Genomic DNA, 25,206 nt, shown 5'->3' on the forward strand with positions numbered 1-25,206 from the left:
GGTCTGCCGCTGCTCAGAGGGGCCGTGAGGTGGGGAGGGGAGGACAGAGGTCTGGCAGGAACCTCCTTCTTTCCTTTATGACCTGTCCCACTAGCCATTCCTGTGGCCCCACTGCAGACCCCCTTTGGCTCGCATTTTGTAGAATCACTTTCTCAGAGTAGATAAATGTTTTTCCTCGGAACTTGAACTTCTTTGCGGGGGCAAGTTCCAGCCTCACTGGGGGCTGTAATGGGTGAAGGAAGAGGGAGATGAAGGGGGCACGTATCATTTTGGGCCAGGAGGGAGGCGTAGCTTCAAAGGAGAAGAGGCTGGCACTGTAAGCGGCAGGGGGTCTGGTTCCTGAGCAAGGGGGCTGGTGAGGTCTGAGCAGGACCAGCTTCTCATGGGGCTCACCCTTCTGGGGGCTGTGCTTATCTCCCTGCGGAGTCACAGAATCAGAATGCCAGATGGGTTGGGGCGCCTGGGAGGCTCAGTTGGCTAAGCATCCGACTTCGGCTCAGGTCGTGATCTCGTGGTTCGTGGGTTCGAGCCCCGCATGGGCTCTGCGCTGACAGCTCAGAGCCTGGAGCCTGCTTAGGATTCTGTGTCTCCCTCTCTCTCTGCCCCTCCCCAGTTGTCTGTCTCTCAAAAATAAATAAACATTAAAAAAAAATTTTTTTTTTTTGAAGAATGACAGATGGGGAGACTGAAGCCTGGGGAGGAAGGAAGTCACACAGCCTATTAGATGTTGGGACACTGATCACACCGTCATTCCTTTCTTATGTCACGTGCCATCTTGGTTGTGTCTTCTGCTAGCCGGAGCTCTCCCAAAGGTGGGGGTCCCTGTCCCCCTTCTCTACTATAGTGTCACTGAGCAGGGGACAGGACATGGGGGCAGGAGAAGCAAGTGCAAAAAGGTGTGGTTGGATTGCACAAGGACCGATTCTGTCACCCTTGGGATCCTCCTATGCTCAACCTGAGTCCTGATGCTTATACAAGGACCGGGGTTGGGGCTGGTGGGAGCCACTCACCTTGTCATCCAAAATGGGCTCGCACTGTGAGTAGTTGATCCGTGAAGCCCACGTCCCATTCTCCAAGCACTCTCTGTAGGCGTTCCCTACAAAAGATGCCAACCACCAAGGGGCAGGTCCCTCCTCTCCTCAAGAACACTCCCTGGCTCCCTGGGGCCCACAGGATGAGGGCCATACTTCTCAGCCTCTCTAAGCCAGGAAACACAACGCCCGTCTAAAAGTTCACGTGAAAGTCATTTATGTGAAGGTTGTGCAAAAGGCTGCCCACACATGGCAGCTAAAAGGCATGATAAAACCCGTTTCTGACACAATCTGTGACTAGCATTGTGTATACTTTCTTCAATTTTATTTGAAACGGAACCTGACTGTGAGCCCTGGGTTGTGGCTGAAGATTCGCTGCTTTCAGCACACCACATAATTTCCATTCTTCTCTCGTTTTATACTTATGAGATCTGTACCTTCCCCACCAGTACCAGCATTTCTGGTTTAGTAACTCTGGGGCACCTGAGTGGCTCAGTCTGGCACGTGTCTGACTCTTGATTTTGGCTCAGGATTATGGTCTCATGGTTCGTGAGATCGAGCCCCACATTGGGTTCTGCGCTGACACTGTGGAGCCTGCTTGGAAGTTTCTCTCTCTCTCCCCCTCTCCCCGCTGTGCTCTCTTCTCTCTCTAAAATGAATGAGTGAATGAATGAATGAATGAATGAATGAATAACAGCTACCATTCACATAGGCGTTTACCACAGACCAGAACCTCTTTTAACCGCTTTGGGTACGCTTGTCCATTCAGTCCTCCCAGCAGCCCCATGAGTAATATAAACCCATTTTACAGAGGAGGAAACTGAGGCACAAAGAGATTAACCTACTTGTCAAGGATATAAAAATGAGAAGAGGTAGAGCCAGGCTTCAAATCCAGAAGGTCTAGCTTCGGGTTGCCTGTTCTTAACCCCTAGGCTGCTGAGCAGGGGTACACGGGAATGAGGCATGTTTGGGGAAACAGGACTGTGTTGCCAGACTTGAGCTGCCACTGCCTGGGAGAGCACCCCCCATGTGAGATCTCCCAGTGTCTGACAACCGGCCTCCCTGTTAAAACTGGAACATGATACGTGAAAAGACATTTCAGAGCACCGATGTCTGAGATATACGAGTGCAGGTTTCGTCAGCGGGGAATGTAGGAAGGCCAGAGAAGGCTTAGACTTACTTTCCTTGAAATCCTAGCTTGACCGTCAGTCCTAGCTCTTAAGCCACCTCCTCCAGGGAGCCCACCCTCAACTACCACCCAGAAGGAACCCTCCCACCTGAGAACTCCAAAGCCCTTTGCCAGCCTCTGCTTTGCATCATTAGAGTGTATCTGACCTCCCCCACTTCATTAGGAATCCTGAACGATCCATTGTTTGGGAGTGACGTGTACTAGGGTTTTCTGCTCTCTGGCTAATGGGCAGTTGTTTGTAGATTTTTCTTTTGGGTTGATGTTAGATATGTGACATAAAGCTAATTAAAATAAATAGGTCACAGAGCACAGAATCACAGAGTTGGGAGGGGGAAACTTGGGTTGTTTTTGGAAGCAGTGAGTTCTAAAATAATGAAGGTACTTTAAAAACCCACTTCTGTTGAGCTGACAGTTAAAAGCAATGGAATTATTGAGGGAGCACTTGCTAAGGAGCAGAAACAATGGGGGAGATTCTACTAGCTTAATTGTTTTTTAATTTGGTGCTCTGAGCTCCCGGAGTTTCAAATTCAGGGTCGTTACTGGCCTGTTCCTACCTCCCGGGCCTGTCAGCTAGAGGCTGCCTTGGGCAGGGCTCTGGCCCTGGTGGGAGTCAAGGCAGTTCTGACCCCAACGTTGAAGACACCAGCTCTTCGCCCCTCACCCGGCACCCACATCCACTCTTGACACCCTTGGGTTTTCTCATTCCTCAGGGTTGTTTTGCTACAGAATGGTTGTGTGTTAAGAGAATTTGATGCACAGGGTTAGTGATGTTACTGAACTAAAGGACAGTGTGGAGTGAGTCAAAAGGACCCACGTAGAGGTATCCCGGGAGGACAGATCCTTTTGTAAGATGAACAATCCCTTTAGAGTCCCTCTCAACAGGCCTGGTTTAAAGCGCAGAACATTTATCTTCCGGGGATGTGTTCATAGATGTTATCCAGCTTTCCTGAAGTTCAGTGCTAAGCCCCTTCTTCCAGGAAGGCCTCTTTGATTGCTCCCATCTCACAGATTTCTCTCCCCTAAGCCCCCACCCCCACCCCCTACCTCACCCCAGAGTCCTCATAGCCTGAGCCTCACGCTTCATCCCTGGCTCATTACCTGGCCTGAGTTGTTCAGGTGTGTGAGTCTGGTCTTGCTGATCAGTGTGGGGCTAACCAAAGACGGGAACTCAAGAATACTTTCCCGAGCATGATAGCTCTTGATGGCACTGACTACAGGGTGGGCTTGAGGGTGGGAGGGAGTCAGGATAGAGATGCTGCAAATCTGAGACCATTCTGGTCCCTCACGTCAATGTCCCCCGGGGTACCAGGTTTTATGAATTCTGTCTCCTGGTTTTCTTTCTCTGGAACCCACCCCCTTCCCGCCACCTCTCCACATGGCACTTATCACTTGCCCTCGCAGGTCTGGCACCCAGCCGGATCTAGGCTGAGCCACCCCTTGAAACACACTCCTCGATGCTCTCACCCATGGCTCACTGACAAATGCCTACCTACCTTTGAAACCCCAGCTCAAATGCCATCTCCTCCTGAAGGCTTCCCCAACACCCTAGGCATTTAAGGAGTCACTTCTTCTTCTCCCTCTAAAAGCCTTCTCTAGGTCTTGCCATCTCTCGAAACATAGGCCTTCACATTCTACTGTGCTTGAACCACAGCAGTGTATCTATTTTATGTCAAAATCCCGTACTCACCCCCCTACCCCGCCTCACACACACCCCCTGCATTGGTGGGTCCCGTTTCACAAAGCAAAATTTATCTTGACCACAGCTATAATACTTCTCTTCCTATTCTGTTCTACTGAGTTCTATTTATTTTATGTACAAATGCTGGTCATGACTCACTAAATTGACTTCATAATCCACTATTGTGTTCTAACCCATAGTTTGAAAACCAAAAAGCTATTTTAGACGATTTGCCATAATTCACTACGGACTTCATCTTTTTGGACCTGATTCTTTTTTTTTTTTTTTTTTCCCTTTGCTGCTGAAGTCAAGCTCCCTGGGGTAGGTAGGCAGAGACCATATGGGAGTCTCTGGACCCCCCCCCCTTAGGAATCAGCCATCAAATACACCTTTTCAGCATCAAACAAACTCAGATGTGCCAAAACCTTGGAAAGCAGGGTCTGAGATGTGGGATGTGCTGGTGGAAAGGGGCTGCCCTCTTGGGGCCCAGTTGTGCCTGGAGATGAGGTTCTGGCTACAGACACCAGGTACCAGAGGACTGGAAGACAAATGTGCCCAGTTCTCCAGGGGAGCCGGCTAATGGGGACACTGTGCCCTCAAGCACAGCTTTGGACAGGAGAGACTAAAACAGGAGCCCCCTGCCCCCTACACCTGGGAATTATGGGAGGATGAGCACAGAAAGTCTGAGGGCAGGTGGCCAGACAAGAATCGCAGGGATGGATGCAGCGAGGTGGGTGCCTGTTACCACAGCAACACAAGCGCCCCTGCCGAAGATCAATGCTGATGGTGTGCGGCATGGCCTGCCAGGGGCATTAGGGTCTGGATGATGCAAGCAAGATCCTCTCTTCCAGGGCTCTGTGGCCTGGGAATCCTGGTCCCTATCACCAGCAGCGTGCCAGATCTCTTCCCGCAAAGTGGCCCTGGTCTGCTGAAAGCTCCCATTATAACAGCCTTTCCCTCTTTCAGATGCCGACCCCTTTTTGATAAGAGCTCCTCGTTCAGACAGTCACTTGCGTGGTTCAGAAGCCAGGCTGGGAGAAGATGAGGGCTTATATGCTAGCTGTGGTTTTGTCTCTGGCTGGTTGGCTAAGTGACCTTAGCTAAGTCCCTTCCCTCTTGGCCTCAGTTTCTCCTCTCAGTAAAAGTAATGTACATCATCTGAAGGATGTTATTTATTGGCATGTCAGGAAGGTCAGGTATCTATTGTGTGGGACTTTTCAATCCACTAAATGCCAGTGGAGCCATTATGGCAACCCCAAACACCCCTATGTCACTTTCAAGTGCTCTGTAGACTGGCATTTCTATCTCTGATAGTCTAGCTGACAAGGCATGGGGGACAGGGACTACAGGGCCCGTTTTGGGTGGGAGTTATGGGGGAGTGGGTGCCAGAGACAGGCTGGGCATGGGGAGTGAATGGGACTGGTGGAAGGGGCGCAACATGGTCATTGGATATCTGGAAAGAAAATGACAGGAAGTTAGGGCAAGAAGGTGCTGGCAGGGAGGTGGGAAGGGCCAGAAGCAATATTTACTGAAGGAATGGGGTCACTGTGCACGGCAGGACTTTTCAGCACTGCGGACAGCAGAATGACACCACTCTCCGCTCCCCACCAAGGCCTGTGTGAGACACTGGAAAGCTTCTGAGACACAGCCCTCCCACCCTGCATTCACCCTGTGTCCCTGGGCCCAGCCCAAGAAGATCACACTAATTCAGGCCCTGTCTCAAGGCCCAGCTTCAGCCCCAGCTCCTCTAGGTGCTTCCAAGGCTGCTCCGGCCCCTCGAGGGTTCCACTACTCACTTCTCCCAGCTCACTCTGGGTCAGGATTCCTCTTTCCCAGCTAGCGGGGCAAGGCCAAGGTTGCCCTCCCCTCCGGCCCTCTCTTAAGAGCTACATAGAATCGAGTGCACGGGATGGACCGAGATGGTGCTGTTGTCTATGTGACTCTGGATGAAGACAAGAGACTCACTTGGAGTGGGCCAAGAAGACCGCTGGCCACCGCGGGGGCCCAGGCTCTGGAAGCTGCACTTTGTAAATGCAAAACAGTCACACATGCAGGAGGCATCTCGGGTCTCATCCACATGCCACAGGTGGGCCGAGCACGACTGCCAGCGCTGCGGACACCGTCAGGACAACCCCACGAGGGGTAGGAATGGCAGTCCAAAATCGCAAAGCTGCTGTCAGGCATCCTCCAGATTCTAGGCAAGAAAGCCTCGACCATTCCCAGGAAAGCACGCTGGAAACGGAGTCAGCAGGCACCCCCTCTTGGGAATTTAAGAGGGGGAGGCAGTTTCTCCCTCATTTGGTCTGGAGGAGCCCGAAGAGGGACAATGACACGTTGGGGGTCGCCGAGCAACTGTGTTCCAGGAGATGTGGCAACTTGTGCCTCTACTGCGGTGTCTTAGCTACTTCATGTCCAGATCCCCAGTGCGGGAGATGCCTGCAGGAGATGCCCGACGTCCCATCCTCAGTCCCCTTACTGACCTTCCCTGGGAGTTGGGCTACTCCAGATGTGGCCATATCCTTCCCGTCTGGCTTGGGGCCTTGCTGGGAAACCGTGGCCCTTCACCTTGCTCACCTTTCTTATCTCTTAATCTCTACTGCCTGAACGAGGCAGTGATGCTGTGGGGCATGACAAACAGTTTTCTTGCCTCCAGTTAAGGCACCCTTTGGGAAGCAAGGCAAGGTCATGGCACCAGCGGTGAGTTCCCCTGAGCTTCCCAAACACAGGGCTTCTCCCTGAGTTAACACTCTTGCATCGCTGAAATGCTGCTGCGGCTGACCAGGGCCGGCCTGCTCTGGGGCCTGGCTTCAGCGTGTCCTGTCTTGGTCTGATCGCAGCCCGCTGGTGGCAGGGGCTGCAGTGGTGACGCTCCTCTAAGCTCAACCAGCATGACCTGGGTTGCGACACTGGGAATCTGCCATCGTCCACACGGTCATCAGGTTGGGAAGGGCCTCCCCAGGGCCATCTGCTCAGGATATGTGGGACGAGAGACAGGGAACTGCTATTCCATTTCTTCAGTGTCGTGTGGACACTGCTCCCGGGGCCCCAGCTGTCCGTCTAGACCTCCGAAAAACCCTCAGCTCCTTATTTCCAAAGGCCTTTTCACTAATGATGCCTTTCCCTCCTTGAGTACGCATGGCACGGTTAAGTGTCTAAACTTAGAGCAGACGGGGGGGGGGGGTGGAAACTGAGTCAGGGAGGCACGGAGCAGTTTAATGGAGACCACACTGGGCCCATGAAACAGGGAAGAGGTATGACTGGAAGGCAGCTCACTGTGTGAGGTCACTGCCCTCCCCAGGGTGGGTGCAAGTGGGAGGAGGTGCCTATCCCCTGCTCTCGCCTCTACTGTGCAAGGCTTCCTCCTTGTAGACTTCCCTAGCAACACTCAATGGGCTTGTCGCCATGACGCCAGTCTGTGGCCTGCAGGGGGAAATAGGGAAGAGAAGGCGAGCAGGGGACCCCTGAGGCAGAGGCTGCTGTGGCACAGAGGAACATCAGGGTTTGGGGACCATGAGAGCTTGTCAAGCTCACCCCCCGCCTAATACAGAGACACGAAGCCTCAAAGAGGATAACGTATAGCCCAAAGGGGAGACAAGCAGGCTGTGGCCTGGCCGGAATCAGAACAGGCCTTCAGGGGCGCCTGGGTGACTCAGTCGGTTAAGCGTCCGACTTCAGCTCAGGTCACGATCTCGCGGTTCGTGAGTTCGAGCCCTGTGCCGGGCTCTGTGCTGACAGTTCAGAGCCTGGAGCCTGCTTCAGATTCTGTGTCTCCCTCTCTCTCTGCCCCTCCTCTGCTCATGCTCCGTCTGTCTCTCTCAAAAATAAATAAACATTAAAAAAAATTTTTTTTAACAAAAAAATAAAAAAACAGGATTTCAACTTGAGTTTCTGTGAGGTAATGTGGAGTCAAGACATCTTTGTCTGGCAGAATCCTATGTCCTCCCTTTACCAACAATGGCATTTCTCTGGAGGGCCAAGGACCTGCCTCTCTCCAGAGGCCTTTGGGGATCAGGCCGCGGAGTGTAGGTGGATTGCTCCCTCCCACAACACCATCCAGGGGCCATAGACTTGTGGTGGCTCTCGGAGATGACAGAGGCCACACCCCCCAGAACGAGGACAGCCATCCTTGGCATGAACAGGACCCTCAAGGACATGATCCCAAGGATACAACTGCTCCTTGGTCTGGGCCCCATACCCCCCCCTTTATTCCTCCTGCTGACAACACTCCAGCTGTCCTCAGGAACCCCAAACAGCATCGTCTCCCCAGTTTTGACAGGGCCTCACAAGGTCAGCATGTTTTCTGTCCCTGTCACACAGATGAGGACACTGAGACTTGGATGAGGGGGACCTCCCTGTCACTCAGTGAATCAGGGCATAGCCAGGATTTAGATCTGCCCTCCTGAATCTGGGCCTGGGTTCCTCCTGGTCTCCTTCACCCCAGCCTCCACCCCTGCAGGTGCTAGGAAAGGAACTTCCCACCAGACTCTGGAGCGCCTGATTTCAGGTGGGTGGATTGCACTTGGGGCCTTTGGGAGGATGGTCCCTGGGAGTCAGTGGGGGTGGGGCTTTGCTGTGGGGTTCCAGACTCAGCAGGTGGTTGCTTAGCGGGTGGAGGGGGTGTTCTCAAAGTTCTCAACCAGCCTGGATTTAGATTTCAAAGGTACATCCTGAAAATGAAGCAGTGTCCCACCAGAATATTCTGTTCCTGCACCATGGGGCTATGAACAAGCATCTGGGAGCACTACCACTAGCAGAATCGAGGCCCACACCCTGGTTTGGCATTCAAAGCCTCCATGACCCTGTTCCCTTCACCCATGTCTCCTCTCCATCTATTCCCACTCTCCCTTCCAGCTGGCACAACACTGGCCCTAGTTTTCAAGGCCCCATCCAACAACACTTCCTCTGTGAAGTCTTCCCAGCTTGCTTTCCATTCCTTTTGGAATCGACCTCCTCCCATGTGCTCCTACAATCTTGACTTCACTTAAGAGTAAATATCAAAAAGTTCTCTTCAAGAGTCTCTCTTGGGAATCCCTGGAAGGCAGGCTCAGGTCTTCCGCACGTTTGAAAACCTTGTTTACAGTGAGAAGAGGCCAATACTCCCACGAAGCCAATGAGAGGTGAGCCTGGGCAGGAAAAGGGCCTGTAAGCAGCTGGAGAGGTCCTGGGGAGGGAGGGAGAGGAGATCGGGAGTGGCTGTGCTTTTGGTCCTCTCTGAGATGAAGGGTCCTCAGGCAGGGAACACCTGAGATTCCCCCAGCACACTTCTTGGCCACCTGGGCCCCATGCATGCAGAGGTGGAAAAATGCCAGAGCAGGTGCCAAGAGCTCTCACAGCCAGCAGATGCCGTTCAGGGCCCTGGCTTTCTGCGAGACCCTGGGCAAGTGTCTTTTGCTCTCTGGGCCAGTCATTTCCCACCCTTAAGTAGCAGGGGAGGAGAGGCCTGGACCGGAACAGGCTCCTGGCCTCAGGGGTCAAGGTGTGAACAGATCTCGCTGGGGACTAAGAATGCAGACCTGAGTTTCTGGACTCACGGCTTCTACTTCCTCAACCCAGAGGGGAGACTCTGTTTAGAGCTCTCCCTGAGGCTCATACCCTTGCCTCATGGGCCAATAGGTGTGACATCTCCACCATCAAGAAGCACTCCCACCTCCTCAAGGAAGCTTTCCAGGAATGCTCCAGTGCCCACCGCTGGAGCCCCCCTATCCAATCCCTGACTGCTGGCTTGTGTGAGTCTGGCCTTGAGGCAGCCTGGAGTTCTCCGAGGGCCGGGCTCAGCACTGATCACCGCATGCCCTCAGGGCTGAAGAGGCGATTTCTACAGAAGCGGGAGTTCCCAACAGTTTATGTGTTTCCAGCGCAAGCAGTGTTTCAGCATGTCTCTAGAGTGGGGTTCTGGGAAGTAGGGACCCACAGTCCTCTCCGTGGGGTTAGGTTAGGTGGCGTGTATGTTTTCCCCTTGTCCTGGCAGATGCCTCAGTACACATGGGCCCAAAAGTTCCTAATAGGTTATGGAGGGAGTCTGAGGTCAAGGAGACTGAGGCTGAGCTATGCTGGGTTTAGCAAGTCTGCAGGAGGAAATGAAAATGAACCCCATCCAGGGGGCAGCAGGACCCTCCTTTGCAGCCACAAGGGCCACAGGAACAAGCAGGAGGAGGTATGGGACCACGGCAGATAAAATGAGGGATGGGAGGAGGGAGAGGCAGAGGATTGAGCAGGGGGTGGAGAGGGGGAGGGAGGGAAAGAGGGAGTAAGGGAGCTGGAAAGGGAGAGTGGAGGGTGGGAAGGAGGGAAAGAGAAGGAAGCAGGGATAGAAAACGAGAGAAACTGGGAAAGACAGAGACATACACATAGAAAGAAATAGAAAATATACCCACAGACAAAGACAGAGCCACACACAGGCAGGAACAGAAACAGAGACAGGGAGACATACAGACATGCACACACAGACATGGGCTCAGAGTCTGCACAGGATGGTGGGAGGTGGGAGAGAAGGGAGTATATTGCCTGCTTCTGGCCAACCCACTGGGGCTAATCAATTTCCTTTCTCCTTGCAGACAGGGAGACTGAAGCCCCGGAAGGGTTTTAGAATTGCACCGGCTTATACTACGTACAGACATTATGGAATTTGGGTGGCCCAGGACTTGAACCTGCATGCTGTATGGGCTCCGGGAAACCTGTGGGGGCCAGAGGCCACTTCCTGCCACAGAGCTGAAATGCCAGGTTCTCACCTTCCAGGCTTCCCCGTAGTCAGAGCTGGAGTGTGGGACCTAGAGCCTCCCATAGTCCCCCACCCCACCAGATGCACCTGCTCCAAGGGAATTATGGAGCTGGGGGTCCACAAAACAGAAACGGAGAAGGCCTCCCTGAGGCCACTGCAGAAAGCTTAAGCATCACAGGCGGGGTTGGTAGCAGGAGTGTGGCCTATCTGGTGGCCGGTCTTAGAGAGAGTAAGGTTCCCTCACTGGGCCAGCTCTGCCCTGAGCTCTTGGCTGGGGGCCCCAGCCCACCCAGTGATTCCACAAGCTCCTTGATATTCTTTTACCCAATCCCTTCTCTGTTTAAACCGGCACAGTTGCTTTCTGAGAGGCAGCAGAGCCCGAGTTGGAATCCTTACTCTTTTATAAGCTGTGTGACTATCATCAAGTCAATTAACTTCTCTGTGTCTCCGTTTCCCCATGTGTAATATGAGGATAATATTACACCTCATCAAAGGGTCAATGTAAAGATTAACGAGTTAACAAAGGTCAAACGACAATACAGACACGTGGACCCTGGGCCACGGAAGTGTGGGTGGTGGGCAGAATCCTGGAGGGAACTCAGACACACAGACTCTTAACTTGGCTCTGCAGGGACAGCATGTGTGACCATGGACAAGTCCCATCCCTTCCTTTGGTCGTGCTGCAGCTGGAAATGGTCTCTGGGTGAAAATCATTAAGGCTCTGCATGGGCCTCCTGCATTGCCCCCTGCAGCAGTTAGCTAACCACACATCCAAGAACTCTCAATGCCTTGCTTCTAGCAGGAAGTGCTCTCCTGGGCTTTCCTCTTCCGGCCGACTGCATCCTGGATGGACACCTGCACTCAGATGTCTCTCCAGCACCTGAGGGACTACGTGTCCCCAACTATGCTCAGCATTTTCCTGGTGTCATCCCTGATTCCTCCCGCGTCCCCATCCCACCCCAGTCCTATACGTGACAAGTGCCCAAAGTCTCCTGCACCCATCCCCTCCTCTGCTCCCGCAGCCTCCATTAGACTTGGGCCAGCAGAAGTAGCCTCGTAACCCCTCCTCTTGTCTCTAGAGGCTCCGTGCTCCAAAGCTGAGCTCCTCTGCCCCAGGTTCCCTCCTGCACCTGACAGTGAAGTCCTCTGCAATGCCCTGCATCATCTGACCAACATCCACCCATCTGCTCTTGTCTGTTTCTGTCTCCTCCTACCTGTGCTCCACACAACACTCGCCAGTCCCGAGGCACAAAGCATGGTCCCATCTCCTCCTGTATACCTGTTACACTTTCACCTGCTCAAATCCCACTGGTCCTTAGAAGTCCAGCCCAGGGGGCTAAGCCCGCCCAGATCTTCCAGGGTAGAAGCAGCAGTCCTTTTCCTGTCTCCTCAAGAACTTTTTTCGAGGCAGTACTGCCCCAAAGAGAGCGAGGGCTGCGGATTCCTCTGCCTGCACTGGTGCATAGGAGGGGATTATATAACTTTGAAAAGTCACTTCGTGTCTCTAAGCCTCAGTTTTCCTGTCTGCAACATGGGCATAAAAGCAGTACATATCTCAGGGGGCCTTCGGGAGGTGGGGATCGGTGGGATCACGTGTGCAAAGCTCTCTCAGTGGTAGGTGGTGCCTGGAAATGATCCTCTTGGTAGCTTTGTGGCAGACTCTCTGTGCTCAGCTGAGTGGAAGAAAGTTCATGGGGACTACAGGCTAAGCTGCTGTCTTACCCTGGGAATGCTGGCCCTCTAAAGAATGAGGCTTCAGTGGGGGGTTGACTATAGCATAGCAGAACTGGGCAGGAAGAGGAACCAGGTCCTTGCTCCTTTTCCTCAAGGCTTCTCATAGGAGTTCATTTCCTCCCTGCATCCTTTATAAAGGAAAGATCCCATTGAGAAGGGAAAACAGCGTCCTGGCAGGGCAGGGGAGAAATCAATCACATTTCCATTGCCATTAGCTTCCTCGCTCTTCCCACCTCAGCCGGCCGCTCTGGTTAATGGCAGTGCTCCCAGCACCCCATGCTCCTGTTCCCCAGCAGCTGTAGTGTGGGCAGCACTTTGGTCCAAACGAGGAAAATTGCTCATTAGGTACCAGGAGCTAATTGGCACTCCATTTGCCAACCTCGGTGGCGCCCTGACCGTTTTTCAGCCTCTCACTTGATGTGACATGAGTGGTCTGGTATGTGCTCCAGCATCTCCTTTGGGAAGTCTTCCCTGCCTTGTCTGTCCCCTTCCCCCCATCCTACAGTCCCCTTGCTCTGCTCCATTTATCACTGTATTTCTGGGCATTTATCACTGTATTCCTTTGTCTGTTGCAATTGTGAGAGAGGGTGTCAATGATAGTGCAGTGGCTCGCATATAGTAGCTGATTAGTAAAAGGACTGACTCAGGACCGTGCTCAGCTCTGAAGAAGAGACCCAGGCTCTGCCCTCAAGGAGCTCCAGGCTGGTTGGGGAGAGCAGGGGACAGCCCAGGCTGAGGTAGAAACCAGAGTGGAGCCCCCTTAGGGCCACAGACCATGAGGTTGAGATGCCCCATCACCTCACTTGGCCCTTTGTCTCAGGCCCGGTCTGAACTAGAGACCCAATGATCCTGTGATCTGAAAGTACAGTTTTATAATCTCAGGACTGGAAAGGAGCATAAAAGTCACTCCTTCTGCTTGCATACTTCCTGGGTCGGGGAACTCACTTCCTCCCAGAGAGGTTGTTTTTTTAACACGGCCGGGAAGCACGTCCTTAGATAATGCAGAAATCTTCCTCAGCGGCTCCACTACCTCTACCACGGGCTTCCTTGGGAGCACCTCTCCCGATGGGCTCCTCAGAGCACAGCCCCTCCCTGGGCCCACCAGAGCCCTCTGTTGGGGCAGACAGGGAGTGCTGCTTAGCATCAGAGGCGGGCGAGGCTGTCTTGCTCTCTAGCCATCTCCTCAGCCCCTAAGAGTCTGGACAGGTGTGTGTGAGTCGGGGCGGTGGGGGCGGGGGGGGGGGCATACACATGTGCCAAGTGTGAGATAACAGGGGGGGCTATGCTACTGTTCAGGCACAGACATACAGAGAGAGGTTGCTACAACGTTTCCAGGTTCAGGGGCTTCAGATAAACAACCCAGCTTCCCTGAAGGTCTGAGAAGGACCTCTCTCTGCTGGTGGGCTGGGGCTGGAGATGTGAGTGGCCGGTCAGGGTGGCCAGTGATGCTGTGTCCCACAGCCTCACAAGACACTCCCACTTGGCACCCGTGAGGCCTTCCCCAGGGCACAGATTCTGGTCCCCTCACTCCCAGTGCCCATGCTGCATCACCCCACCTGGGTGCTCTGTGACTCCAGCAGCTTCCGCTGCCGTCTTCCCCAGAGTGTCAAGCCAGCCAGTGACTTGACAGGAGGAAGGAGGGCACAGGCTGTTCTCCCTGGGAGATGGGGGGTGGTCCTGATTCAGACACCACACATTACCTGGGCAGTAGGAGTAACGCTGCCCAGGAGCCCTGACTCACTGCCCAGAGGGCCACTCTCCCACATCCAGGTAGGGATGAGGTCACACCCACACACTCTGGCCCAGAAGTGCCTGTGCTCTGTCCCCACCCAACACAAGCGCACACTCCGTCTTTCCTGCCTCATGGCCCTCCTTCCTCTCTGGCAGGAAAGAGTCTGACCACCCCACTCACCCTGGGGTCTGGAAACCTAGCATGTGCGACCCCTCCTCCCTGGAGTGGATAGCATTGACTAAACAAAGAGGGGGAACTTCAGGCACTCAGTATATATTGTGAGAGGCAGGCCTGCCCTCAAAAGGGAGGAAGAATTTCCTCCTTCCCTTTCTGGGCTCTGGGCAAATCACTTTCTTAACTGAGGTCTGAAGCTACCGTGGGGTAGGGCCTGGGGGAGAGCCCCCGACATTACAAGGGGCTCAGCGTTACGACGCTGCCACCGCCTCAGCAGGTCTCCGACGCTAGGTCCGGAGCCGTCCCTACTCCCTAAACCGCTCTTCTGGGCGGCGGGCGCAGAGCCCGCGGCGGAGGATCGGGCGTGGGGGGGGGGGGTGGGCACTCACGGGTCGTGTTGTACTTGACGCCGTTGAAGTACTCAGGGCACGGCCTCTCCACCAGGGCTCCGGCGGCGCTCCGGGGCCAGCACGTCCCGATCTGGTCCAAGGTGGTGTTGCAGTAGGAGTCGGGACCTGGAGACGGGAGAGAGAGGAGAGAGGGGCTCCGGTAGGTGGCCGGCGGCGCGGGGCGCTCAGAGCGCGGGGCCTGGGGCGCACTCAGCACGCCGGGGAAGGAGCCCCGCGCCGCCCGCTGCGCTCGCCTCCGCCTACCCTCGGGGTCCAGGGGCAGCCCCCAGCCGTCCAAGAGCAGCTCTTCGGCCAGCGCCAGGCTGCAGTTGGCCTCCAGCAGGCTGTAGAGCAGCGCCGCGTCCATCGCGCCCGGGAGCCGCGCGCCGACAGGGAGTGTGAGTGCGCGCCCGGCGTGGCTGCGAGGGACTGGGTGCCAGAGTGAGCGGTCCCGAGAGCGCCGGGTCCCGGCCCCTGCCCGCCCAGCCCCGACCTGCCGGGCAGCCTCGGAGCGCCGCGCCCCGCCGCCCGTCGCTGCCAAGTCGGGACCCTCGCGGAGAGGAGCCGCGGAGCGCGCGGAGCCGCGGGTCCACCCGCTCGGTCGCGGCCAATGGCGGCGCCAGGGGGCGGGGCCGGATGGCTCCAGTCGGCCGGGCCCAGCCTCCAGCCCCCCGGCCACCAGTCCCCGCCGGTCCCCGGCCCTGCCCCGAGTCCGCCTTCTCAGGCGCGGGCGCCGTCCAGACGAGGGCGGCGGGGATGGACCAGGTGGGCCTGGGGTGGTGGAATGCCCCGTCCGAGGACCGCAGGCCCCGGGGCTGCACGGGGCAGCAAAGCGCGCTCGCCCCCGCGCCGGGGAGCCCCCCGCGGCAGGCATCCCTCACCGAGAGCCAGGACTGGGCGGCTTGACGCTTGAGTTTCCCCTCCTAGAGCCAGGGCACTGGAGACGGGAGCCGGGGGGAGGGGGGGAGCGGAGAGTCCACGTGCAAGTCTGTGCTCTAGAAGAGCCCCGGTGGCCGATGGGAAGGAAGTGGACTGGAGGGGCTTTGAGGGCAGCAGGGAGGCCACGGAACAGTCTAGCGAGATGTAGTGGGCTGAACGGGTGAACACTTGCACCAGGCGGTGGGGCTGGATGGAGCAGTATTTCAGAGGACAGCTTGCTCTGGTGAAGACGGATTGGAGAGAGGGTTCCAGCAGGAGCCAGGAAGGCAGGGATAGCAGCACGTCTTCCCCTTGGGTGACTGGGGAGGGGACAGTGTTGCCATTTAATGAGATGGGCAAGTCCAGGGGAGAAATTGGCTGAAATTATCTGGAGGACTTCAAACACCCTGGTCTTACTCTCCCAGGCTCCAGAGAGAATAAAGTGAGAAGTGAGAACCTCTCTCTGTTCTTCTTGGCTTTGGGCAGGGCCACCTGAAACTACTTTCCATATGTGTGTGTGTGCGCACGTGTGCCCACGCATGTGTGTGTAGTACCTAAACACCTTTATATGGAATTTGCCCCTAATGTGTTCTGATTTCACTGTCAGAGTGCGCAAGGTGGGCCGGCTGCTCACCCCTGCTGACCGGGGGGGGCGGGGGGGGGGGGAATCCTGGCTCAGCAGGCAGGGCCTGGGTGTGGTATGTGTCAGCTCAGGCTGGATTCTGGTTTTGCCTCTCTCTATTCTCCCTGCATGTTACCCCAGTTCCTGCCCTCCCTTTTGGGGCTGTTTCTCCATAAGGGAAAGGTTCTCTGAGGCCCCTCCCATCCCTGAGAGTCTCTGGTTCTGAGTTTTGAGACGCAAAGGCAGAGGGAGATGTGCATGTGAGTGTGTGTTGAGTGTTTCTATCTTTAGACGGCAGGGAGAGCTGGGACCCAGTCCCAGCTGGGCTGGAGGTCTCAGAGGAACTAGTCTTGTCCTCCCCCTTGCCGGTCTCCTCTGGGGACAAAGCTGCCAGAGAAGGTCAATAGCACCCTGAACCAGCACTATGCCCTAAGCAGAGAGAGGGGGAAGAGGCAGGCTGGGCTGCCTTTATGTGCTCCGGTTTCACCAGCCTCCGTATTAATGCTTCCGTCACTGCCCCGGCAGAGCCAGAGAGCACTGAGACCAGGGATGAGCACTGGACTCTCTCCAGGGCTTGCTGATTGGCAAGTATAAGGTGCAGATCAGCCAGCCAGCCTGTCCTCTGCCTCTTGAATGGACAGTTAGAGCCCTTGGCTCAGCTCTGGGCATCTGCAGAGGCAAAGATCCCTTGGTGTTCATAACAACCATTGCCAGGAGCAGGGGAAGATAGGTTGGGTCCCAACCCCAGCCTAAGATCTGAGTCTCAAACCCAACCCTAGCCAGAGCACTGTCCCCAGTCCCGGGCTAAGCCCTACCCCACAGGGTCCCACATAGGCCAGAATGTGGCAGGCAGGGTCAGCCCACGTCTTCACTGGGAAATAGTCTCATTCATGCACAAAGGAGGGCGCTCCACACGTGGATCGCAGTACAGGGGGAAAGGGAGACATCAAGCTTATGAATGTGCTTGTCACCAGAGACACCACGCAGGGGAATTAGCTATCTTGGGGTGTGGGGAGTGCCCAGCGACAAGAGGCCAAGACTTCTTGCCCCACGTGCAGAGCAGAATGGCCTGGGACACTTGGATCGCTCTTCACTGGGAGAGCACATGTAATAGAGATTCCTCTGGGAAGTGACTATTTTAACAGTAGAGCCAAAAGATGTTCTGCGTCCTGATGGACAGTCAGGGCCCGAGCACAGACCCATGGACCCAAGGTGCCCTGGCTTCCAGGATGAGGGGCATTTCTTCATGGACCTTTTTACAAGCACGATTGTTTGTCACCCTAGATGTGACAGAGAGGAAACAGCTTTGGAACGAGTTGGCTCTTATAGCTCACTTGAGTGTTTGAAAATAGGTGAATGAGGAAGAAATTGTAGAGAGCTAAAAATTTCCTCAATTAGGTTACATCCAACTGCAAATAAAGTCTGGGCCTTTTTGCCAACTAAGGAAGCAGAGGCAGAGGGGAGGCCCCTGGGACGGAGAGGGGCTCTCAGGCTGGGCACTGGGGGAGAGGTATTGGGATGGTTGTGTGCCCCCAGGCTGGTGAGACAGGTTGCAGGTAAGTTCAGGGACGTGTGACACCTGCGTGTCAGGAGCAGTATGGGGTGAGGTAGGAGCTCCTGGCCCACCTCTGACGTCAGCTGCAGTGGCAGGGGACAGTTTCAGACATCCTGGTCCTCCAGAGGGCACAGCCTAATAGGCAGGCAGAGCGCACTGGAAACACGCACAGCATCTCATGGTCATTGCCTCCACAGAATCACCCACTTCCTCCCATTCATCCCACCATCCATCACATGTCAGCTGGAAAACAGGGTTTGAGGAGATAGTCTGTCTCTGCCTCTCTGAGGGGCGATGCCTGGTCAGACAGAATACACAAGGAGTGAGCAGATCCGGGTCAACGCTGTGGGGTTTTCTGGGCGTTTTCATGGGTCTGCTCAGGGCATGGAGTCTTGGGAGAGGCCAGAAGGTGCCTTACGCTTGTCTGGTGGCACTGAAGTTGGTGGCCCCAGGGCGGACACTTCTCCCCTACACGTCCTACGCCATCTTGGCACAGGAGGATGGCCAAGCGGAGATGATATCTTCAAGTCCAACCATGGGCCAGGCTGTGGGATCAGGAAGGGCCCTCAGACACTGATTTTTCTACAATTAAGGTCATGGCATTCCTCCTAAGAGTGGCTCCCCATTGCCCTCAGGCTGGAGCCCAGCTTCTTTAGCAGTGCAAAGAACACTCTTCAAGATTGTCTATCCTTCCTGCTCTCCCTCCTGCCAACCTTGAGATGCTTTTTGGAACAACTTGTCATTCCCTGGAACCATTGTATACCCCCACACCTTTGCATGTGCTGTTCCCTCTGCTGGGATGCCCTTACCGCTCTACACTCCAGTTAGCCTCGCTGACTCCCGCTTGCCCTTCAAACGTTCCGCTTGGCTCTCCCCTTCTGGGTCTTGTCTGGGTTGGGTGGCCCTCCTCATTGCCTCCATCTCTTGGGACTGATCTATATCACGCCAAGGTTGTTAGTTTTTTACTGTCTCCTCTATCAACCCATGGCTCCCTGAGGACAGGGCTGGTCATGTTCACTGACTGGTCCCCAGCACCTATCAGAATGCTCTAGGCCTGTCTCCCTGACCAAGACTCTTTTCCCATTTGACCAGCCTTCGTGTGTGTGTGTGTGTGTGTGTGTGTGTGTGTGTGTGTGTGTGTGTGTGTTTGTGTGCACTCATGTTGGATTGGGGAGTTGCTTTATTTCAGGGGATCCATGAATCCATTGGGATCCTTATGTTGCCTAAAGACCGAATAAATAAAATGCCATACAGTCTATGCCCTAATAGGTGCCTCTGTGATGAACAAAACAAATAATCCATTTAAAGCCTGTCTGAAGTCTCTTGTGGTTATGTGTGGTTTTCCTTTATTTGCACCTCAGAGGCATACAATTTAACTGGTCATAGCCTTTGATTTATGACCACCTGTCATCGTTAGCCCACACATGGCCCAAATTTATTTTATTTTAATTTTTTCTTTTATGGAAGTTTGGGTACAGTGGTAAATAACACGGAATCTATCACTGAATCCAAAACTAGATCGTTGCCAGTCGCTTCCATTTTTATCTAAATACTTCTTCCCCGGAGGGAACATTCTCTTGGACATTTCATTGATCATTCTCTTGCTCTTAGTTTTTCGGTTTTATCATATGTACGTATGTCTAAAGAACAGATTGGTTTTACTTGTGTCCGCACTTTATGTTAGTCATGGTCCATTTTCTCAATCGGTGGAGATCACTGAAATCATGAAAGGAGATCATTTTCCTGTGGGAACCTCAGGTTGCAGGGCATCTTATCTGTCTGAGTCCCAACCTAAGGGCATGGTGAGTGAAGGAAGGTGAGTCCCACCACCGCTGCTGCTAAGAAGCATCATCAGTGATATGGTGGAGGCATATTTCATGACATGGGAAAGCGCTCACCCTGAGTTATAAGACCAAAAAAGCAGGTTACAGAATTGTGGACACAGGATCATCCCAGTTTGGTCAAAAAACATGAGGCTCTCTAGACCGATAGACTCCTAGGGGATATAATAATAAAAATTCCCAGATGGTGGGATAGTGAGTCCTCATGGTGTTCTTTGATTTGTAAAAACATCCCCCCCCCAAATTTATATTAATGTAATGTACCCCATTTACAAATGGATGAATGATATTATCAGTTATGTAGGGGAGGCCTGTTTGGAAAAGTTGAACCCCTCCCCACTAGACTCAGACCCGCATCCACCAGGGGTCAGGGGAAGGTGAGGATCTGTGCCATGTACTGGAGAAGGCAGGGGGTTTGCTGATAAACCAGTGTTTCCCTCCTGACAGCAGAGAGCTCTGGTCGGGGACCCCCTGAAATAGGGGTCTTTCATTGCCTGGCTCATGGAGCATGCTGGGTGTCTCCGTGACCTCTCATTCAAACTCCAGAGTAAGCCTCTGAGCCTGACTTAGATCTGTTCCTAACAGATGAGGAAACTGAGGCTCAGACGGTCTTATGGGCTGAATGGCTGAATTATGTCCCCCAAAATCTATATGTTAAAGCCCTAACCCCCAATAACTCAGAATGTGACCTTATTTGGAGACAGGTAATGAAATTAAGACGAGGTCGTCAGTGTCGGACCTCATCCAAATGTGACTGGGGTCCTTGCAAGAAAAGGAATCGAGAGGTGCCTGGGTGGCTCAGTGGCTTAAACATCGACTTGGTTTCAGCTCAGGTCATGATCTCACAGTTCGTGAGTTTGAGCCTCACGTTGCAGAGTGCAGAGCCTGCTTGGGATTCGTTCTCTCCTCTCTCTCTCTCTGCCCCTACCCTGCTTGTGCTCTCTCTCTCTCCAAAGAAATAAATAAACTTAACAAAATGAAAAATGAGTAAAATAAACAAAATTTAAAAAACAAACAAGAAGAAGAACCAAGGACCCAGACGTGCACAAAAGAAAGAGCACATGAAGACAAAAGGGAGGAGACGGCCACTGCAAGCCAAGGACAGAGGCCTCAGAAGAAACCACCTCTGCTGACATCTTGATCTTGGACTTCTAGCCTCCAGAATCGTGAGAAAATACATTTCCCCCATTTAAGCCACCCGGTCTGTGGTATGTTACATCAGCCCTCGCAAACTAATACAGATGGCTTAGGTGACTCAGCCATTGCTTCTAGGTGGAGAAGGTGGGACCCAGACTTGGGTCTGTCTGACCCCTGCACTGAAAGGCAGGCTGGTAACAGGGCCGTTCTCCTGGACACCTGACCCAGGCTGCGTGTGGGGCTGGGCCCCATTGCTGGGCAGCACCCTTACCTCCTTGTTGCCTTGCCAGCAACTTCAGATCCTGGGGCCCTCCCCAGGCCTCCTCCTTCCCTGCTGCTACCGTGGGTGCAGACCTGAGACCGCCACGACACCGGGCAGGGCTTGGGGACTGCTCTCCAGAGCCCGTGAGAGCCCAAGGCTTTTCTGAGCTCCGCAGGTGGCTGACCCTGACTCCAAGTCGGCGGTGGGGCGGGGGGGGGGGGGGGGACTCTGAGGAGTCAGAATTCAGAGGCCCAGCTGCTGTCTTGCAAGTCCTTACCAGGAGGTGACACCTGTATAAAGTTTATAAACAGAGGGTTACCCCCTCCTTGTGCTCTCGAATGCCAGCCCAGCTAGCTTCTGTTACGTGCGGGGAGCTGGGAGCTGAGGGCTGGAGGAGGATGTCCAGCCAAGTCCTTCATCATCAGTGAAGGGCCGGAGCCCCAAACGGGGAAGGGGCCTGCTCAAGGACAGAAGCCGGCATTCACCACCCCACATGGCTTGGGCTGGTCCAGGAGAGCGGCCTCATCCCTCCTGGCCCTGAGGCTCACCGTTCTCTCTTGGGGTCTGCCCCAGGGTGGCAGCGGTGGGCTTACCTGCGAGGTTGGCGAGAGTCATCACTGCCCGGCAGTACTGCTCCAGCATTGCCCACAGGGGCTGGTCTATGGGCGCCTGGCTTGGCCCGGCAGCCTAGGGGATAGGACGGATGAGGGTCAGAGGTCAGGCCCTGGCTAGCCCCTGTAGCACCCGTCTGCTCCCCTTACCCAGTTCTGTCACTCATGCATGCAGCAGAATGGCGGCCTGGCCTGGCCAGGAACCCCAAAAAGGTCTCAGAAGTGTTCCAGTGCGGCTTGACCTCGGAGGCAGGGATCTGTGCTTTCTAGCCCCTGGCGTCCAAAGCTCTCCTCCTCAGGACGGGATGTGCCCCGTGTCCTTCGGTCAGCAAAGCCAGGTGGGGAGTCCACCAGCTCTTTGTTTACCTAACAAATATTTGTAGAATGCCTGCTATGTGTCTGGCCCTAGTTGGAAGACCCAATGTCTGTCCTTGGGGTAGTCCCAGGCCAGGCAGGGATCCCCTCAACTTAGAAGGTACAGAAGGGAGGGGAGGAGAGTAGACAGTGTAACTTTGTTTCCCTCTCACACAGGGAAACAGGCAGTTAACAACAAAAGGCGTCTCCCCGTGGAAGAGATTTCCCTGGATTTGGGAAAACAGGGAAGGCTTCCTGGAAGAGGTAGCACTTTGGGGGCAAGCAGAAGAATGAGTAGGGGAAAAGGAAGGGACCACTGTGCCAATGTGGACACTCACCAGGGAACAGACATGGTTGTTGCTACCATGGCAATTCCATCCAAAAGATAAAAAACCATCCAGGATCCCATCTTCTGAAAACACCATGAGAATCGGTGCTGGGGATGGAGGAATAAAGTAAAGGTGGTTATCTCTGCCCCTGAGGAGCCCACCTTCTGGCGGGAAAGAGGGATGGGTGACCAGGTTGCTACAGCATCGATAACTTGCTGAGGTGGAATGGGGTAGCATCTCGGAGAAGGTCATGCTGATGTGGGCTTTGAAGGCTGAGTAGGAGTTTGCCCAGCTGATAAGGATGGTGCCGGGAAGAGCATCCTAGGTAGAGAGCACAGCATGTGCAAAGGCAGAGAGGCTGGGAAATGGCGTGAGACTGAACGAGAGTAATGGACTCTAGAATTCTAACTCTCGCCCACTATTTCTCCCAAAGGCACCACTTTTCCAACTCTGTGGCCTGTGTGTGTGTGTGTGTGTGTGTGTGTGTGTACGTGCATTTGTGTCCCCGTACGTATGTGCGTGTATACGCAAAATGACTTCTGTGCCTCTCCCAACCCTGACATTCCTGATTCCAAGATTGTAGAAGGCACTGCCCACCAGTGGGCAGCCCCTCCCCTTTCCCTGGCCAGTCACATGTTCTCTCCATGACAGCTGGATCAATGTTTGTCCCGGGATGTCCCCAGAGCTAGAGCCCAACAGCCCTCAAACATCACGTTCCCCACATCTGGCTCAATCCATTTCCTGTGCCGGGGCTGGAGGCTGCACGTTTAGCCTCAGCAGGCTGGCCTGGAGCTCCTAATAAATGACCCCACCTGGCCAGATGGGTTTACACTGCCTGCTGCTTCTCGGAAAGCCGAGGGCAGCGGGGACGCCATTCATAGGGAGTCACTGCACCTGGGACCAGCCAACTCTCTCCGAGGAGGCTGGGTACAGAAGGAGGTGCTGGGGAGCAGAGACATGTGTGCGTAAGGTGTATGTGTGTGGGTGTGTATTATGTCTGTGTAGCACCTGTGGTTGTGTGAGTAGTATATGTGTAGGGTGCATTGTGGGTATGTGTGTGTGTGTGTGTGTGTGTGTGTGTGTGTCTGTAAGGGGCTCTCTGGGCCATGAGCTGGGAGCTCTGGCCTCTCAGCCTGCAGGACAGACACTGGGGGCCATGGCCTTGCTGTTCACATATCCCGGAGGCTACTGGGAGCTTTCAGCATCAGCTTCTTGGGCATCAGGAAGGCCTCGCTGCCCAGTGAGTCCCTGCCAGCGGTGAGGTGGCTAGGAAGGAGAGGGGACACTCTTTGTCTTGGGATCTCCAGAAGAATTCTGAGGCCCCACACTCAGCTGGATCTGGGGAGATTGTGGGCTCTAGGCCTGACCCATCATACACTTCCCAGCCCTCTTCTTGTTTGAGAAGCAGCTAGTAATGCCCTCCCCGGGGTGGGAGACAGAAGTTCCAGGGAGTCAGCCTCATCTGGAGGTCATGGCAGAGGCAGTGCTCCACCCAGAGGTGCGTGGTGTTGCTGGTGGACCTCCAGGCTGATCAGATTTTGTGTCTTAGATGCAAGCTCCTTCTCTCAGAGCCCCCCAACTGCCACGTTTTGACCGCATCCCCCAGCTGTCTCATGTTCACCTTTGGGTGGGCAGTCTGAATCCCTGGCTCTGAGCCCACAGACGGAGGGGCGGGGTCCGGGCATCCTCACTCGGGCAATGCGGGGCTGTCCCTGCATCAGACGCTATGGTCTCAGGCTGCGGCTGGGTCCCCTTGCTGCGCAGAGCACTGGGGCGCAGGTGACCGCGCTCAGTATTGACGTGTGCCCTTCAGGCGTGGGCAGCATGGGCGAGCAGCTCAAAAGAGGTTTTGGAATGACTCCCAGATCTGGGCTCCATCTTCTGTAACCTCTCCACCGGTCCAATAAGCTGGCACAGCTAAAGATGTTCTTTCTCTTCAAGGGGGCTGGCTGGGTGGATTTGACTCAGTTCAAACCCATGACATCCCCTGCTGCCGGCGGCGGTGGTGGGTGGGCAGCGAGGAGGGAGAAGAGGCCGCCGCTCTCTGGAAGCACACAGTGGCCCCGGGAAAGCAGAGACACGGCCATGAACAGTTACACCTCAAGGCCTGGGCCGTGAGCTCTCGGAGCAGCTAGGCTGTAAACACCCCCATGTTCAGGGCTCCGGGCGTGGTGCTTGTTAGCCCTGTGGCCTTGGCCAAGTGAATTAACTTCTCTGAGCCTCGCTCTCCTCATCTGTAAAATGGAGACAATACAGAGCCCATAGGGCTTTGGAGGACATTAAACAAATGACTGTACGTCACGAGCCTGGCATATAGAAGGCATGTGTCACATGGTGGCCCCTGTCAAGGACTCGAGGAGGGGTCCAATTAGAGAGCTCAGAGATGGGGGTGGGGGTTCAAGCCCCACTGTGGGGAGTTCCGAGGCCCAACTCAAATCCTTCTCCAGAAAAGCTTCCTAGAACCGTGTGTCCCTCCTTCCCCACCTCTCTCGCCAGCACAGATACCCCTCAGCTTTCAGCACCCCTCCCAGCACTGGGCCCTGGCAATGCAGCCTGAAGCCCCCTCATTGGGCACACCGTTCAGCAGTGCCCAGTCAACGCTGGCTGGGGAAACTCAGGGCTCCGTGGAGGGCTGGGCACTGGAGCTCAATCCAAAAGCATGGGACCAGGGTCCAAGGTAGGGGGAAGGATAAGAAGAGCAGAAAGAGATCCCCGAGGCAGGAGCCGAGCAAAGGCTTGGAGGCAGGAAGGCACAGGGCCTGCTCAGGAAGCAGCCGGCCTCTGGTTTGAGGATGCCATTCACAGGGCAGAGGGAGACAGGAGAGAAGGAGAGGCTTCTTTAACCTGAAATCAGCACTCACAGTGTGCCACACACAGCTCTCAGGGCTTCACGACAGCTCATTTGAGCCTCACAACAGCCTCTGAGGTAGCG

The 25,206-nt window shown here is 54.7% G+C and overlaps 1 protein-coding gene across 1 annotated transcript in view; it reads right to left on the reverse strand.

The window, feature by feature from the left end:
- The window catches only part of CRHR2 (corticotropin releasing hormone receptor 2), a 30,254-nt gene extending 15,204 nt beyond the window's left edge, over window positions 1-15,050 (reverse strand). Inside the window, exons 1-3 of the mRNA XM_042969327.1 lie at window positions 14,910-15,050; window positions 14,646-14,771; window positions 1,011-1,096 (exon numbers count right to left, since the gene is read on the reverse strand). Of these exons, the coding sequence (XP_042825261.1) occupies window positions 1,011-1,096; window positions 14,646-14,771; window positions 14,910-15,012 (315 nt within the window). The 5' untranslated portion in view covers window positions 15,013-15,050. The remainder of the gene's footprint in view (window positions 1-1,010; window positions 1,097-14,645; window positions 14,772-14,909) is intronic.
- Between the last annotated feature and the right edge of the window lie 10,156 nt (window positions 15,051-25,206).

This window comes from Panthera tigris, chromosome A2 (genome assembly GCF_018350195.1).
Source record: "Panthera tigris isolate Pti1 chromosome A2, P.tigris_Pti1_mat1.1, whole genome shotgun sequence".
In the NCBI taxonomy this organism is placed as follows: Eukaryota; Metazoa; Chordata; class Mammalia; order Carnivora; family Felidae; genus Panthera; species Panthera tigris.